General features: G+C 34.8%; 1 protein-coding gene across 1 annotated transcript in view; it reads left to right on the forward strand.

Annotated features, from left to right (window-relative positions):
• The window catches only part of LOC117984568 (uncharacterized), a 48,731-nt gene that overhangs the window by 10,807 nt on the left and 18,601 nt on the right, over window positions 1–19,323 (forward strand). Inside the window, exon 3 of the mRNA XM_034971195.2 lies at window positions 14,327–14,474. Coding sequence (XP_034827086.1) covers window positions 14,327–14,474 — 148 coding nt within the window. The remainder of the gene's footprint in view (window positions 1–14,326; window positions 14,475–19,323) is intronic.

The raw sequence follows: 19,323 nt of genomic DNA on the forward strand, positions 1-19,323 counted from the left end.
TTCTTATTTCATATTTTATCAACCAAATAAAAAAGTTGATTCTTGTATTTGTATTTGTATTTCTATTTTTAACTAGTAAAGGCGAGTAAAAATAAACTGATAAACTTATATTTTCTTTAACAACGGTGTACCTACAATGAAAAGTAATTTATAATTGGCAAACTTGGTTCTGTACGAATAGTAGTAATGTATGATTAATAAAAAGAAAAAATCTGTTAACGATTTTTAATGTATTTAGAAACAGAATTTATAAATGGTAAATCTCGACAAAAGCGCCGCATGACTGTCGCAAGTTTGCGTAGATATGTTTAATGCTTTGCTTCGGCTAGGTTTCCCGATAACCGACGCGAATATGTAGCGCTGTCCATTCATGGCGAATGTGGCGTGTGATATATTTGCTAACACATTATGTAAGATTATTAATACGTTTAATTAGACTTTAATATAGTAGGTATTAGCGTATTACATAATGTAGTATGAAAGGATAATAGCTTCATTATTGCTAGTTGACCCGCCTGGAATTCCTTCCGATGGAATTATGAAAACTCCTTTTTGTCTACGTTATAAAATTTTCAATTTCTTTTTGTAACATTAAATTACGTTCTCAGGTTATGGCATGGGTTATGGGTACCTATAATATGATAAATCGGGATGTCACTGACCTGAATAATTTTTTTCCCCTTAATTATTGACCTACATAGAGACAGTAATATTATACCTACTAACGAAGAAGAAAAAACATAACCAATGAATTATTACGGCATAGTTAATTACAGTTTAACACTAATTTGCTCTACAATTACAATAGTGCCTATTTATACTTTTTTTTATAAAACAATTAAAAGCTATTGTAGTCATATGCAAACCAACTGTATTCAGATCCGTCTGAATTGCTTTATTAAATGTCACAACAATAAGTTTGGTTCAACTGTGCAATCAATAGGTATATTTTTATCATTCAAAGAACCGGGCGGTTTTTACGACACTGCCAACTTAAGGGTCACTACTTGACCTTCGAGTGCATTTACCTACAAATTACAACTATTTTATAAGCGATTGTAGACTAGACTAACATTGTTTTGCCAATAATGCTTGCTATAATTTTGAATAACTATGCGAGGTGTGGCATAACTAACGCATAATGGACGTAAATGGTGAGACTCTAATAAATTGGTTTGGTAGCCCGTAGCCTGTGATGATATTTTACAAATTGTACAAAGATTTATCTGCCATACCTACGGCGAGTAGGTGACAATAATAACTTACACTCTTACACTAAATTCCAGTTACATAATAGGCGGTTAAATTTACGTTACGGTTAAACTTTGACCACTAATAAAAAGTAGGTATATACACCTGTATACCTATGCAACCCATTGTAGTTTAATTAACGAACAAAGTTTAACGGTAACCGTTACGTAATTTTAACCGAAGGGCTGTTATTTGGCCAAATTCCAGATTTCACACCAGGAAAAAAGTCGTACCAGATGATTTACCTCTTTGTGAAATGAACAAAATTTAAATTATTAAAAAATATTTATTAAATTAAATTAATAAACTTTAGTTGCTTAATAATATTTTTTATGAACGCACGAGATAGGTACAATTATAATTTACCTAGTGAAAAAATATAGCAGAGCTGTATGCTGTTTTAAGAAAATTGCAGACTGTAACGATCACAAAGCGAAACATCAAACAATCGATTATCTTGACTTATTTTGAAGAGTAGAGGGCGTGACGAAGGCTGTATTGTACAGCCTTTGACACGCGCAGTGTCATGCTTACCAGATGATATAATATTTAGAGTGGTAGATTTACAAAAACACAACGAAACTGTAAGGCAGGACGTTGCACTGAGTACGCGCGTATTCGTGTAAGATTTTCAACGCAAGAAACTGTACGAAGCACATCAAAGTCAAGAGCATGCAAATAGTGTGAATGTTTTAACACAATTCCTTGTTGACTGACTGATTACCCTGGCTTAGTACACTATAGCTCAATAAACTATTTGTTTACTAAACTATTCCACTACCCGGTGGGCGATGGGATCGTCACTTCCTTACCCTTAAATGCAATGAGGGCCGATAAAAGGACTGAACATCAAACACCCTCCACATATTAGGAGTTCTTCCTAAGCAGTCACCATGACTGAAAGTTGCCTGAAGGACTAATGTCCTTCAGTTCTTTGTATTAGAACTTTTAGTAGAAACCGCGTTGGAAACGTCTACGTCGCACGTTGTGTGTTCAAAGCCTTTAGCATTGTTCGCACTTAAATATTGGGTGATAACAATGCTTTTTGTCCGTCAAATCAAAATATTTTCTTTAAGGTCAAACAGAATTCTGGGTCACACGCAAACATAAACACTTCAATTGATTTAATATGTATTGTGTAATACTCGTAACCGTTAACTGAATGAACAATAATATGAACGTATGTATATTATTTACCATTGATCTTGAACTTAACGAGAAAACGTGTGAAGTGAAAATTATTATGGTATTGGCTATTACACATAATATCAGGACATTCATAGTAGGTATAATAATTTTTTAACTGAACATGATGCAAGGTACTCCATGCCGATAGTCTTCTTTATTGAAGTGATGAGTAAGTTACCCATTACCTATTAGTAGATTATGGATAGGTACCCATTTTGGGCGTAGCAACATACAAGTAGGTACTTTACAATTATTATTTAGCAGCAGGGAAAGCGATTTATTTGAATTGATAATAGTCCATTGACTTTATCTGATCATAAGTGATGATTCAGTCTAAAAAGTCTTGCCCCTTCGCTCCACTGAACCTCCAAACTTCGTTATTTTAAACTATTTTGAGATCTCTCTTGTCCTAAACTTATCTAAAATAGACCTCGTGTTTAAATCGTGTTTGCGTAAGAATCTACGTGACATTTAGTTTTAATATTGCACTGCAGACCACTTAAGCAGTCCTTTTGTTTAAATGACAAGGTATAAGCAAAGAGAATAAGTGACTTATGCAAATAGCTGATAAGTTTTCATCTTAGATACTTTGCACAAAGTTAATGCATTAATTGATCGTGATTGATCATATACCAATACTTTGTATAGTTTCATCATACTACCTAATGACTACCTACTTAAAAATTAAAACTGATAACTGTTATGAAGTTTATTTAGTATCGCTGCATGTTAGATTTCTTTAAACCTTCTCTGTGTCCTAATTACTGAAGGTCGTAACCCCTTTCATTAGTTGGATACAATATTTATGGTGGTTTTCTTGGAAATATAATGCAGTGGGCCCCCAGTTCCTTCCGTAAACAGCTTTATTCCACTGCAGAATTAAATACACTAAACAGGCTAAACATGAGTGTACACTACAATTAAAAGTTTTAAAGTCTAATTTAGATGTTAGTGATTACAATAAAGACCGAAAGCCTGACATGTCTTTTGAGATACAGAAAGGTGAAGGCCAAATTTGGACCTCCAAGTCCCACACATCCACTTACAGACTTGGGTCAACGTTGCAACCAGCACAATCGATTGTAATGCACTTCGCAACTAGGTAATAATAATATCATCCTCAAATATTGGTAACAAAACATGTTTAAAATAAGCTTTTCAAGTAATGACCAAATACTTGAAATATATCAAGAGTTTTAGCGTTTAAACTACCGTGAGTGATTTCCATTATAAATACTATCTGTCCCGGCTTACTCACGTGTGTAGTCGACGTTAGCCCGACTAGTTTCGAACCCATTCAGTCAAAACCGCGGCGCGGGCGCGGACGGACTCCCTTGAAAAAGGACCCCGTATGGGTTCGAAACTAGTCGGGCTAACGTCGACTACACACGTGAGTAAGCCGGGACAGATAGTATTTATATCAAGAGTTTAAATAACTCTGACATTATTTTGAAAACGACTTAACAACTTCTAACAAATTGTCGCTTAGCTACTGACAGAAATATATTTTGCATAGTAATTTGCAACTATTTTAACTGTCATACATGAGTGGGATTGCAGTTCTTATATCGTTAAAGATAAGGGTTATAATCAAGCAAAGTATTGAGTACAATTGAGTGTCATTTTAGTCCCCAGTCACCATATAATCATACTTCAATCCTTGTGCAAATTGTTTGCAAATATCGTCGATTATTATTAAAATAATTACTTACACGAACTTGACACAGTTACCCGATTATGATTTACTAATCAGTTAGCCAATGAATTAATGAGTTGCGTGCGAAACTGTACCGAGGATTTACACTCCAGTAAAACCAAAATTAATAATCGTTTAGAACCGTTGCAAGTGTATGAGCGAAACAATTTAGTGGCATTTATTATTAAATAACTTCGTGTCATGATAGAGTTAGCCGTCAAACATACAAGATGCTTGATGGTATTAACTACCTATCTACCTAATTATCCCTATTAATTTAAACCAATTTTTGTATACAAAAATTGTGCAGTTTCTTCAGAAGCATCGGGCGTACCTACCGTAAAAATGAGTGCTTAGCTCATAATATAAGCTTACACCTCTGCTAAAAAAATCATCAGCAATTCTTTGCTGCGCTCGATGCTGCCAAATCTCGCTACTGGCTTTTCTTTTTTTTTATTGGAAAATGAGTTTCGTCTTGATTTTGCGGTTAAGGCGGCTCTTTCATCTTTTGCGGGTCCTAGTTTCCCAGCTTTTGGCTAGAGAAAACAAAAAAAATCACCCTTAACCATCTAACTTAGAATGACACATAATTCAGATTTATTATTTTGAGTTAAAAGAAAAGTAAAACTATTAAGTAGGTATTAATTTTACTTTCCATATTGTATTTGAAGTAATGTTTGATGTGACCTACTCGAACATACTTTGAATATACGCAATCTCATCGAGCCCTTATTCCGACCACGTCCTTTTACGCATTTTAATGCATCTATTGTAGGTACTCTTATTTCTCTACACTGTTGCACCATCTACTGTTTTCTATGCATATTGCAACGGATATTTTATAGCCCACTCTAATTTGTTGGACTACAAATATTTGCAGTAAATTATGTTGGCGACTAGCGTTGTTGATGAAAGTTGTATTTAAAATAGCGTCGTAAACGAAGCAAAATGATATTTCGACATTGCTTCGACGCGACCGACGGCGCCTTTGCCACACAGTTGGTCATTGTTTTGCCAATGTTAGTTGTGTGTTGATTACTCTATTATTAATGATAGGCAAGTGTTTGGCATTGCTATGATCCCATCTTGAATTTATAAATGATGAAGCGGTCTACAATGAAACGGGTTAACCTTGTACAGGTGATATAGGTAAGTCTAATATGATATGATGCTTATATCATTATGAATTAATTATTATAAATTTAGTAGATGATGCCCGCGTGGATTTAGGTTAATGAAAATCCCAGGAGAACTTGAAGAAACTTGAAGAAATTGAAAAAATTTCCGGGGGAAAAATAGCCTACATCCGTACCCGATATGTAATCCAACTGTATGAAAACAATTTTTTAGTTAAAGTACGGCAACATTAAGAAAAAGTTTTTAGAAATTCTATATAAGCGGAACCGATCTGACACAGCTAGTCTAATATAATCAAGTACCTATCTTCCAAAAAATTCTCACGAGCTCTTATGTCAATACTAATTATGTAGTTAGTAATGAGAACATGAACATTAGTCCATACCGGAGATAGTAAGAGGAAATAATCAAACCTTTTAAAATGTCAAAATACCTTTTACATTTCATTATTAGGTAACCACTAGCAGCTGGCTCCGACTTCGCCCGGATTTATATACGTACCTAATGTTAACCGCGACTTCGCCAGCGTGGATTTAGGTTTTAAAAATCCAACCAACGTAGCCTATTCTGTGCCGTGTGATAAGCACAGTAGACGCCAGAGTCAAGTATTTCCTTCACCTGATACGTCCAACGTCTCGGGCTACGTCTGCGTGGCCCCTTCCTTTGATCTTCCTTGTCAGCAAGAGCTTTTCTATGCTTGTCGCATCTTTCTTGGCTGCGTGAGCGAAGTACCCGAGTATTTTCCGTAGACAGATGGTAGGTAGCCGAGATAGTACGCCTAGCGTTTTTGAAATGTCTGGGCTCGGTCCAGGTGATAGAAGAATTCGCCTCCAAATTCCACATAATACCATAATACATTAATTCACAAAATTTGCAATCTTTTTTATAGTATAAATACATATTCGTACCTGCAGATTTCAACTTGTGGCACATTGGATTAGGGATATAAGATATGATCACAATGGACGTGCAAGTACGTTAGATAGGTATTGGGTAATGTTCATACTTCATTTGGTTTCAGTACTTACGCATGGACGCGTAGTCTGTGACCGCAGGAATGCCTGCAGTTATGCACATCCGACACGATATTGATTGATGCAGGACAGTATGTTGGCAATCGCAATTATTAGGTATGATTAATGAAAGGTTGATGGTCGTTTTAAAATTTTGACATTGATTTTATGATTGCGCTTTTTAATTGCCGTAAAAAACTGAGCTGTTGTCATCGTCTTAAAAGTAATAGATAGAATATGTCTAGGTATTGATATCTTCTTCTACCTACTTGTTTTGTCTTGCCTAAATCGAACTTTCCTTCAAGTAGGTGTACGTGCTACTTATTACCTACATAATGATAATAACTTATCGTAAATATGATTACAGAATTGTCTTTTTGTAAACAGGTGCCAATTTTTGTAATGGTATAATTAATACCTAGTAATTACTAGTTACTATCAAGTATTTACTATGTGCCTTATATTTTGTAGGTTAAATTGTATAGTAATCATTCATATTAAATTTCTAATAATGCAGGATTTTTGTTTGTTACGAAAGATGTTTTTTCTCTGACCTAATTAAGAATTATACGCTCATTTGTTTACATTTTGGTTTTGGTCAAGAATTGGCAAAGTTAAAAATATGGGTTTGGCTACGTTATCGTGTCGCTGTCGCTCGATATAAATAGTCACGATGTATTGTCATTACAAGTTAAAGTACCCTATTAAAGTTTCTTAAGGGCTATACGAATAGTACCTTCTCGTAGTATGCATGACTGATTTGTTTAGATAAAAATATACAGCACTATGTTTACTAGCTGTGAGCTACTATCATATTATATTCTGTGATTTGCTTATTCGTTACTTTATTAGTGAAGTCGCTTATTACAATATCTTGTGTGGGTTAGTGTCAAGTTAGTGTAGGTTGCACTTTCCAAAATTTGAATAATAATTTAATGCGTAATAATATTATTAGAAAGTTGCAAAATATTTGGTACGAATTGAAAGGTTAAGTAGGTACCTATATTTAATTACTTTATAGTTGTCAAATGCCCCAGTTAGGTTTCCGTTGGAAAAAAGTTGACTTACAAAATTGTCAACTTTCATGGTTAGGTACAACGTTATTGCACAAAGGGCGTGGGAAATTTTGAAAAAGTGCCTGTGCTTGATAATTAAACTAGCTTTTTGACCTCCTGAAACGTGATTTTTCTGCGATACTAGAGTAGATAATGTAAACTAGATAAGCTGTGATAATGTGTTTTAGTACCTACTTAATATTAGTAAAATCAGCCATTATTTATTGCTTCTGCCGGATAGCTACACTGTGAAGGTCTTTGAATAAGATATTACCTTGTAGTAATTAACCATGCAGTCCAAGATGGAAGTGGGCTAACTTGATATGGCAGTTTTTATTACAACTAAGTGTACCTCTAAGTTTCTACGAGACATCGTAACGGTCCATATTATAATTTGGTAGTAAGTCTTTTCCGGTAGATGATAGTCATGGTCAAAGCTTAGTATTATCAGCCATTCTTGAACAGATCCATTTAAGAAATTATAATATGCCTAATTGCCTTTGTTAGAAAAAAATATAGGTACCTACTACCTAATTTAAACAACAAGCAAGCGGGTTACTTGAAGTTAAGTGATTACCGCAGCCCATAAACATAATATGGCACCAGACTTCATTGCCGGCTTTTCAGGAATTTGTTGATCCGTCCGTCTTGAATAACCCCATGTAGAAGTTAGAGAACACGGATGTAGAGGGATTTGGTTCCACAATTTGCATGCAATTATCCCTGCTAGCACTTGAACCTTTACTATAAGACTTTAGTGCTCACTGCACTAGGGTAGTCGTCAATAAAATCCTACTACATTAAACCTATTTAAATTAACCGTTTGACCAGTTAAACGAGTACGTGACGTCGATAAAGTATAATAGGTAGGCGCCGCACGTAGCTAATGTAATCGTCCTTGTAAGGATGTAGAGCTAGAGATTGTGTCTAGATTGAAGAATTTATAGGAATAATTAGGTAATAAAACCTTGCTCCAGTATTGCGAGGAACTAGACAACTATCTTCATTGTTTCTGTAACAGTTAGTCCCTTATTAGGCCCTGCATTAAGAGTTTCGTATGATGAAGTACAGTGGAACAAGTAGGTACGTGTTGCTATTTGTTTAAACGTTTGGTAATTTGTATGGACGACTTTTCGTCCAAGATGGACGACCATACGACGTGATATGTAAAATACCAAAAAATATTTACGATATTACCTATACTCGTCCAGAACGATAATAACCTAGTGACATCGGCCTTTTAGTCGGGAGGTCCGTGGTTCGATCCCGGGCGCGCTCTAACTTTTCACAGTTAGGTGGCTGCGTTTTAAGTAATTAAATATCATTTGCTTTAACGGTTAAAAACATCGTGAGGAAACCTGCATGCCTGGAGAGTTCTCTATAATGTTAATAAAGGCGTGTGAAGTCTGCCGATCCGCACTTGGCCAACGTGGTGGTGGCTAAGACCCTTCTCATTCTGAGAGGAGACTCGTGCTCAGTAGTGAGCCAGTGATGGGTTGATCATGATCATGATGATACTCCTACCTATTCTATCTAGTAATTTAATGAGTAGGTATGAAAGTAATTTGTTTTCAAAAGCAATATAAAGGCTGTTATCTCGTTCAAACTGGCTTACTCTGAAACTGTCGGCAAGTTTGCGCTTAAATGCAGTCTAGGAAGTTTCAGTTAGTATTGATACAATCTCTTCAGTAGTAAAACAGGCTCTCTTACTTTGAGATACGATCTCTACTTCCCTAAAGCTAAGCTAAAGCGTTGTTTATGTTAAAACTTAAAAAGTTTCAATGGCGGAATATTCTAGACTAGTAGGTACTTAAGTAGGTTTAAAAATAAAAATCTTTTTTACCACTTTCAGAGATTCGTAGAATAATATTACATTCTGAATCATTATTTAGCTATTTCTTTTAAGTTCCAACTTCCAACACCACCAGGCCAAGCGATTGAGCGTTCCAAATTTTAATTTACATGGCGGCCATTTTGAAATTCGTCATTTTGGTTTTTTATTATTTGTTGTTATAGCGGAAATGAAAATATAGATATAAAGAAAGAAAGAAAATTTCAACTCTGTACTTATTAAGCAGTTCATGAGATACAGCCCGCGAACAGACGGACTGACAGTAGAGGCTTAGTAATAGGGTCCCGTTGGCACCCTTCGAATAATTTTTAACTACGCGAAAATTGGTTTTGCGATAACTTTTTAGGGTTCCGTACCTTAAAAGGAAAAACGGAACCCTTATAGGATCACTTTGTTGTCCGTCTGTCTGTCTGTCTGTCAAGAAACCTACTGGGTACTTCCCGTTGACCTAGAATCATGAAATTTGGCAGGTAGATAGATCTTATAGCTGACATTTGGGGAAAAATCTGAAAACCGTGAATTTAGGGTTAGATCACACAAAAAAAATTAAATTGTGGTCATGAACTAATAATTAGTATTTTGAACTTTCGAAGTAAAGATAACTAATCAAGTGGGATATCATATTATGAAAGGTCTTCACCTGTACATTCTAAAACAGATTTTTATTTATTTTTATGCATCATAGTTTTTGAATTATCGTGCAAAATGTCGAAAAAATACGACTGTAGTACGGAACCCTCATTGCGCGAGCCTGACTCGCACTTGGCCGGTTTTTTTTCCGTAATAAGAATTCCTCCGTTGAGCAACTGAGGCTTCGATACAATTATGTTTTATGGGGATTAGCCAAATAACCAAATTGACGTTTAGTTACTGCAATACCTTATTTATAGCCAATTATTTTAAACTGATAATGGATCACATTCGCCTACACTCTATGCAACATAGGAAGCACCAGTATGTAGGTGGATCGTAGGATCTTTGGCATTAATTTCAATTACTTACGATAAAATTAATAGGCTTACAAATACTTTCAATTAGGCAAATTGTTATATTTTGGTTATATTCGAATTGTTGGAAATATAAAACACATAATATTATAAATGCAAAAGTGAAAATCGTAATCGGGCATTATCTAGCTAATAATGGTTGTTAATACAGCAAAACTTTTGCAATTATAGTTTTATAGTTTAGTAATTTTTAGTAGTAAGTAGGTATTTTTATTCCAGATTATTTTAGACTTCAAAAATTCTTGAGTCAGTTAAGGTTTCCGAGTACATATTCTGCACTTAGGTAGTAATTATCTATCAATTAGTAGTTAGTTAGTTATAACTGTGTTCATTACATTTTACGACTTTAAAAATTGAGAAATACCTTTTACAATTATAGGGTAAAGCCCAAGTGTTGTGACAAGATACTAGATAGTTAGTGCATTGAAATCTATCGTTACGAAAATTGTTTGTCGAATGACTGGGTATTTTACGCTACCAATTGCTACTGTTACTACCTACTATGTAAATTGGATATCGTTATATATTTATTATCTAATTTAACACAGTAATAGAAATCTACAGGATGTTTTTAGGGTTCGAACTCAACTCGTTTTTTGTTTTTGGGAGCGGTCAGGAAGCCAAAGGAAATAAGAAAAGGGGATTCCATCCAGAGAGCCTAGAGCCTCAATAGCTCAACGGTTAAGGAGCGAACTGCATTCCGAAAGGTTGCCGGTTCAAACCCCACCCGTTGGACCCATACCTATTCCTAGCACAAGCTTTTCGCTTAATTGGACGGGAAAGGGGAATATTAGTCATAATTAACAAGGCTAATATTCTTTAAATAAAAAATTTAAAAAATAACCATGTCGATAGACATATCGATTCATAGCCATTATCATTGTCAATAATAGAGCTAGAAATTTGTCAACCGATAGACGTCCACAGCTGGGCATAGGTCTCTTGTAGAGGCTTCCACACGCCACGGTCTTGCGCCGCCTGAATCCAGCAGCTCCATGCGACTCGTTTTATGTTGTTTGATTTTACTTGTACTTTGGTATGAGATTTGTTGAAAATCTTTGAATGCAGTTTTTTTTATCTGCTGAGCGCTACGAAAAACACTCTATAGAGTATAGAGACATTATAATATTTTTTGTTCTTTAAGACCTTCATATTATATAGCATCCAAGTTCTTTAAAAAAAATCAAAATAAGTATTAAAAAAATGTCAAACCCAAAGTTGAATCAAAAAGTAATTGAAATTCCCCTCATTCTCACTTGTCTCGCAGAAAATTTCAAAATTATGTCTCAAATTGCAAGTTAACCGTAAACCGGTTAAATTTCCATAGCGCCCTAAATGAATGAACTGCAATGTTGCCACGCCCACGCCCGTATGTGAGGAATTCCAATTTCAAAATGTAGATGACTAATAGTTGACCCACAAGAGTTCACAAGCGGCCCGCCTTCAGCGAACCTCCATGGAGGTCACATATCAAGTTCATACACGAACCAGTTGCACGTATGTGCAGCGCTTACGTAACACACTTCCGTGGTTTCCCGTTCACTATTGGCTAAGAGCTTGCTACATCGGCTTCGGTGCGGAGGATTTTTAGTGGATATTGCGTAGAGTTCTCGAGAGCTTTTGTTCTTGTTTTGCTAGATGATGTCCGCGACATTGTCCGCGTGGATAATGTGGGAACGCTTTGATTTCCCGAAATAATAAGTAGCCTTTATCTGTGTCCGAGACGCGAGCTGTATCTGTGTCAAATAGGCGATACCCGATTTTTCTTTTTATTAATCACTAGCTGATGTCCGCGACTTCGTACGCGTGGATTTAGGTTTTTTAAAAATTCTGTGGGAACCCTTTGATTTTCTTGAGTAAAAATAGTCTATGTTACTCTCCAGGACTTTGAAACATGCAAAAAATTACTTCGATCCATGCAGATACCGTTGCAGCGGTGTGTATGTGTCGTCGGTATCCACGCACTGAACGGTTATGTTTTATGATCTGACAAAACTTATCCTGTTTTGAAAATGGTCCTTTACATTGACTATGATTTAATGATGGCAATAGGAGATAAAGGTCAAAATTCATCGACGGTCACGTGCTAATTACTCGAATAGTTTAGATAAAGGTTGATTTTAGTAAGTTCATTACTAAAATTAAATTCCGTAAATTAATAGGATTCTGTCTGTAGCTCGAGATCATAAGGTGCGGTATTGTCTAGAACTGGTAGGAATGTCCGTCTGTTATAGATAGCCTTATAAGGCTTGTTGTCTGAAAGCTAGAAAGTTGAACTGCATTGAAGATCTTTAGATACAGAAAGTGTATTAATATACTGATTGCTTTTTAATTAACTTGGATAGTTTATGTCTTAGTTAATAGAATTCAAATATGAAAGCTTACTTTTGTTTAAAAATCCTGTTCTATATTCTATCTATCTACGTAAATATATATTATGATATATTCTCTTAATACTTTTGGAAATAGTATCTAATCAAATGAATTACTTACTAGAATGAATATAACTGATAGATTGCGTTATTTGAATTTGAAATTGGTTCCTTGTTAGGCAAGACTATTTACGAAGTTTGATTAGTAGTTTCTATTAGTATGTAGGTAGGTATGTTTCAGGTAGGCACAATAGAGTGTACAAAAACCTAAGAGAAAAGACCACAATACAGCAATTTTCGTATTTTTTGTTTTTGAACTCTTGATAGTTGATAGCTAGACTTATTTGTATGTATCTATGTATGTTCGAGGATGATTAAGTATATTATGGAGTGTCTACAGCTCCTTATGATATTATGTAGGTACATAATTATTCATTTAAAATAATAATTAGGCCTTTGAAAGTTTTCAATAGTCTTAACGTAACATGTTCATTGTAACCTCGACTGTTTCCGGCTTTTTCGAAAGTACACCACTGTACAATTTTATTATCAAAATAATAATTATTATCAACCATATTATTATTATGTGTATTGCGCAAATATTGTCTTATTTAGTACTTACATAATGTTGTTAAAAGTAAAATAATAAAATTGTTGCAAACTTTAAATTCGATAACTCGAACTGAGCACAAAATTATATGTAAAAAGGTAGGTAAGTATTGCAATAAGAGAAGTGCTACATTTTGATATATAAGTTTAAGTTTATATTTTTCTTACTTACCTAAGTTCGTAAAATATGAATTTGGTAGGTACTAACGAAGATTTCCACGTAGGTAGGTACATCTGAAAAATCTGAGTAAAACTAAATTGTAAGTAACATTATCAAATAACAGTATCATAAAAGGAAATAATTTATTGTTCAAGTTAACAAGAAGTTGCTATAATAAGATCAATAACAATGGCAATACATAAATAAAGTGAATGTAATGTACCTACCGAGTACCGACAGCAGTTAAATTAAAAGTGAGAGAATTTGTTTATTTTGTAAGGTCGCGGAAGATTTGACTGAATGTTGTCATGATAATGTTGATTGATATGTCGGTTTGTATATCGCTTCTGACAGTTTAAAGCCTAAAGCCATAAAATTAAGGAACTGTTGAATTCATACGTTCATTTTATGCAAGGTTTTCCTTGTTCTAAAGAATAATTAATTATAACGTCGGCACTTCTTTGCAGTTATCCGCAACTATTTTAACACACATAAGCATATTTCGTTTTTTTGCTATACATTTTAAATATTATTTAGTAATTAGTATTATTAATTTGTCGATCGTAATGGTTCATGTACAATGTCTACGCGGCATCAATTCTAGAAATAGCACAAGTTTAAAATATGTAAATGTTAAACTAAAACGGTGAAAAGATTATTATTTTTGCTGTTCTTGTCACTTGTTTTAACACTACCTAAGTACTTATATGTAAGCAAATAAAACTAATTCATTCATATATATTTTTGGGTTAAGAGTTATTTTGGCATATAGGTACAGATAAATAGAAATAGTTTTTATTCAAATCTTTTACAAGTGCTTTCGAATGGTCAAGTGAATCTATCACCAAATAAATCTGAAAATCTAACATGGTCTTGTTCGTGACATTTCTTATTATTTAGGGTCTTCTTGAATACCAAAGAAGATTCGCTTGAAAAGGTGGATTTATATCTACAGTTGTTTTAATGTATTTCTCTATTGTTCACAGGCGTTAGTATTATGTGGGTGCGTGCTGCTCGCGTCGGCTCAATATAACTTCGGTTTCGGCTACGATAACTACCTAGCGACCAACTTCGGCCCCCCGGGCTTAGGTGGCTTGTCGGCCGCCGCCGCAAGAGACCCAAGGGCTAATACAGGTATTTATCTTTTATACTAGTTTCGTCCATACTAATCCACATCAAAATTATAAATGCGAAAGTGTGTCTGTTTGCCTCCTAGTTTTTCACAACCCATCTGTTAAATAGAATTTACGAAACTTGGTACAAAAAGAGCTAGCATCGCGGGGAAGGATATTTTTAAAAACCTAAATCTACCCTAACGAAGATGTAGACATCATCTAATCGGTACAGATGAACTAGGAGATGGATATAAGCTACTTTTTATCTCAGAAAATCAAAGAAGTCCTACGGAAATTTTAAAATACCGAAACTGACAGCGAAGTCTTTTTTTAAGGAAGAAAAGAAGAATTTTTGTAAGGAAAACTGTTGAATGCTGAATAAGGTTGATTTTGTATGTGCCCCTAAGTTACGAGACAAGAAATCTAATTGAAAGTAAAACCGATGACACCGAAAGTACAGATTTCACAGGCTTTAAATTCAATTACTTTTTAGACAGAAAAAATTCACACATCAACCTGATAAATAAATTCAGACAAATTAGATAATTGCTGCTATAAATATTATATTAAAATATACAAACAGCTTAATTTATGTACCTACTTATCTATGTTCGATTGCTTCCCGACAAAACTATTATGATGTTAGTAGTATCTAATTCATTCAAATTACTTAGCCAAAACGTTGAATAATTGGCTTTATCGAGTACCTATTACATTACCGGATGATCTAATTCTATTACTTTACATGAATTATTTTTGACCTCTTATTATTTTTGTATTATTTTGCGATAAGGACATTTATACGCGTCAAGATCGAGAATTTTGCTAATCATTTTCCTAAATAAAACTAAACTAACGAAACGTTGGTGTAAATCTGTCAGTCTATACGGAGGGCTAATAATTTTAAGGGTATCTCCTAAACATGAAAAACATGGGTCGAAAAAAAATTGATTTAACCGTACGAGTGGTTCTTTGTTAAATGTGTTAGTATAGGTAAGGTTTAGAGTAATTACCTATGAGGTTTCCTACACAATTTTGGGAGAAAAACTACTTACTATTTTTGAATAATAACCACCAAAGCAATACATTATAATAGCATAACTATAAAACCTTATCGTATGCGTGTTCTATTTCTGAGTTCTGACACGCACTTTTTTTGCTTCTATAGATCACTGATCACTCATTATAAAACGTTTATATAAACACCAGCTGATGCCCGCGACTTCGTCCGCGTGGAATTAGGTTTTTAAAAATCCCATTGGAACTCTTTAATTTTCCGGGATAAAAAGTAGCCTATGTCACTCTCCAGGTCTTTATCTATACCCATACAAAAAATCACGTCAATCCGTTGCACCATTGCCACGTGATTGAATCACAAACCAACAAAGCAACACACCAACAAACCAATAAACCAACAGACCAACATACTTTCGCATTTATAATAATAAGGGTACTGATTAACATTTATTGATTCAAAATATAATCAAAAAAGCAACCGTATAATGGGTAGATATTAAAATAATTTACAATACAAACGACAGTTCGTGCATCATTTAATTATTTTTAAACACATTCAAAGTAACTAAACTCTCCGATTTAAATCTGCTTAATTATTATTTGATGATAGATCTGAGACGTTTTAACAATGTTTTAATTGCCATCACTTAGTTGCGAACAAACACTTAATGTATTCAGGTTAAAGAACAATAAAGTTTTATGATTATCTGTGATTATTCTAATTGGTTAATCGCGTAAAGGTTAACTGTATAATAAACTGGTTAATAAAAACGACCGGTTGATTGATTGCTGTAGAAATGTCAGCAATGATTATGTACTAATTACTGACTAATTACTACGTTAAAATACATGTAAATATTTATACAACAATTACAATATGCGAAAGTGTGTTGGTTTGTCCTGCAATCACTCTGCAACTGAACAACGGATCGACGTGATTTTTGCAAGGATATTAATTAAAGTTAAAGACTTGAAGTATGCCTGAAGAGTGATAGTGTACTTTTTATTTCGGGAACTTTTTTCAACTTATAAACTTAAACAATAGATTAGGCAATTTTAGCAGCATTATTTCTACATACCAAATAGACTTAAAACAATAATTCATTATCATCATGATCAACCCATTACCGGCCCACTACTGAGCACTGGTCTCCTCTCCGAGCGAGAAAATTGAAACAATTAGGTAGATGACCTTAAAATGGACATTGATATAAACAATACATATATAATGAGTGAAATCATTTATTTTTATAATAGTCGTACATTACTTACGTATTACAAGTAAATGTTACAATGTGTGAAGAAGAGTTTTACTTCAAATAGGTAACTTTCCCAATCTTAAATTACGTTTTTAAACGTATGAATCTGATTAAAAACAATTAGATGTCCCTATAAGGAACGTATAAAACGGCGGTATTAGGAAATGCCCTGGGGTGTGGTAGCCTCATGTTTCGTAGCAAGCAACTGCAAGTGAAAACAACAGCACTCGGCTAATTGTTGGTAACGACATGTGTTCTCGTCATTACGACAGCAAACATTGCAGGCAAATATACTTTCGACATCGGTTTGCGGTTGTCTGCACTGTTCGGGTGTTATTTATGTTCTGTAGATACGAATAGCTAATCACGTTTTAACAACAGAGCTAATCATAAAAAAATCCCTAGCGCGCTTCAGGGGCTCCTTGTGTCTATAATATAGCAAATAGAATCATAAATTATATAGGTTCTTCCAGCTATACTCACGTATTTAGTCGACGTAAGCCCAACGGGTTGCGAAGCTGAAGTGGGAATGAGCAGGGCACATAGTTCGTACAACCGATAGACGTTGGGGTCCCAAGGTGCTGGAATGGCGACCTCGCACCGGAAGACGCAGCGTTGGAAGACCCCCCACTAGGTGGACGGACGACATCAGACAATTCGCAGGGAGCCGCTGGATCCAGGCGGCGCAAGACCGTGGCGTGTGGAAGTCCCTATAACAGACCTATGTCCAGCAGTGGACGTCTATTGGTTGATGATGATGATGATGAAGCCCAAGTAGTTTCGAACCCATCCGGGCTCCTTTTTCACAGGGACTAAGCTCGCTACGCCTCGTGGTTGAGACTATACTTACATATTGAATTATGTTATTGCACCATATATTGTTATGCAAATATAACATGTTTTATAATTTAATTCCACGAACCGTGAAGGCAACTTTTATTTTTATTTACCTTTTCAAGTTCAGTATCAAATTGCAGAAGGACATTGCACCAAGCTTTCAAGGTAACAAACGTTCACCGATATGCAATAATTTTATTGTTGCATTCCGTGTTTCGAGCGCAAACTTGAAGACTCAGCTGCAAGACCAGCAGTAGGCGCAAAAGCCGCTGGAGTCTTTGTCAAATGCCTTTCAGCGAATAAGAAAAGATAGCGCTACCTATCGGGTAGTCATCGTACTATTTTATATGGCGTATACATAGGACACTAATCCAACATGACCGGAGAGAGATCAGAAAATTGCAAAAATTAAGTTGCTTCAAAAACAGGTCGGCAATCGCAGTTCCAGTGTGTATTAATAGAGGTCAGTGAACGAGGCAGTCAAAGCACCTGCAAATTACAGGAAAGGTGTCAGTCAAACTCCAATTTCCAAAGAATCGAGCTCTGTTAGTAAATCTTTGTCGAAACACTTCCTAAGTTACCAGTTACCACATTACACTTACCAACTTGCCGATTTAATTATACTGCTTCGATCAACGATTATGTAAGCGATTGTTATCTTTAATAGGATTAACACTATAGGTAGTTTATCTCTTACTTTATTGGTGACTGTGTTTGGGCTTCTTGCCAGTTTTGTTAACACTTGATCCTAATCATTACAAATAATAGTCTAGTCTTTCTGTGATTTTAAAATGATAGCGCATTTTTATATTTTTATATTATCAAAACCCAAATACCAATTTTCAAATTTTTTGTCTGTCAGCTATCTATTTGACTTTTATCCTTTGATAGGACTTTCGCTGGCTACTTTTGATCTAGGCTACTTTTACTCCTAGAAAACAAAATATTTCTACACGATTTTCAAAACCTCTATTCCAAGTAGGTAAACAAAATCGCGAAAAAAAAAAATTAAAATAATTTAAACTAAACATTTATGACATGTCATTTTTGCCATTTTGTAAGCTTTGACTGTGGCACAAAGTTTGCCCCAAAATTAGCGCAACGGTCCATGTACAAAGTCAGTTATTGTTAGGAGGGTCCAGTCCTGTTTAATGACAGAATCATGCTCGGCCGAGCAAAAACCGTGGAGGACACTGCACGAGTGTTCTGCACATGCCCTGTACTCCTCAATCAGAATTAATTGTTAGGTAACAGGAAGATGTAACTCATGACGGGGAGATGAAATGCCTGCATTTACATTTTTGGTGCTCAAACATCATAGCCCATAGGTACTTTATCTATTTACTAGCGGATACCCGGCGTGTACTATGCTATAAAAACCCCATTAAAAACCATATTCACAGTATTGCCTTTATTTTGAAATTTCTTCCACTGATTATTTTGGCTAATAAATTCTTACAAAAAAGTATTTTGTGCCTTTATGCGAAGTTACGGCGAAAAACTTGTGTCCGTATAATGCATACTAATCTAGTTATAGTCATGTATATTTATTTAACTTTTTCTACCAAGTTTCAACATTTAGAATTTAGTGCGCTATTTAGTAGCAGATGTTTATCTAATTAGCTTTAATTGTGATTCCGCAGAATGTAGAGCAACACACCGTTGTCTTATTTGGCAACATCCAGTCTAAAACAATTATTGCACAATGCATACTAGATAACAATTACTATTTGCGTGTATTTAATTATTATAACT

The sequence above is a fragment of the Maniola hyperantus genome, chromosome 8 (assembly GCF_902806685.2).
Source record: "Maniola hyperantus chromosome 8, iAphHyp1.2, whole genome shotgun sequence".
Lineage (NCBI taxonomy): Eukaryota > Metazoa > Arthropoda > Insecta > Lepidoptera > Nymphalidae > Maniola > Maniola hyperantus.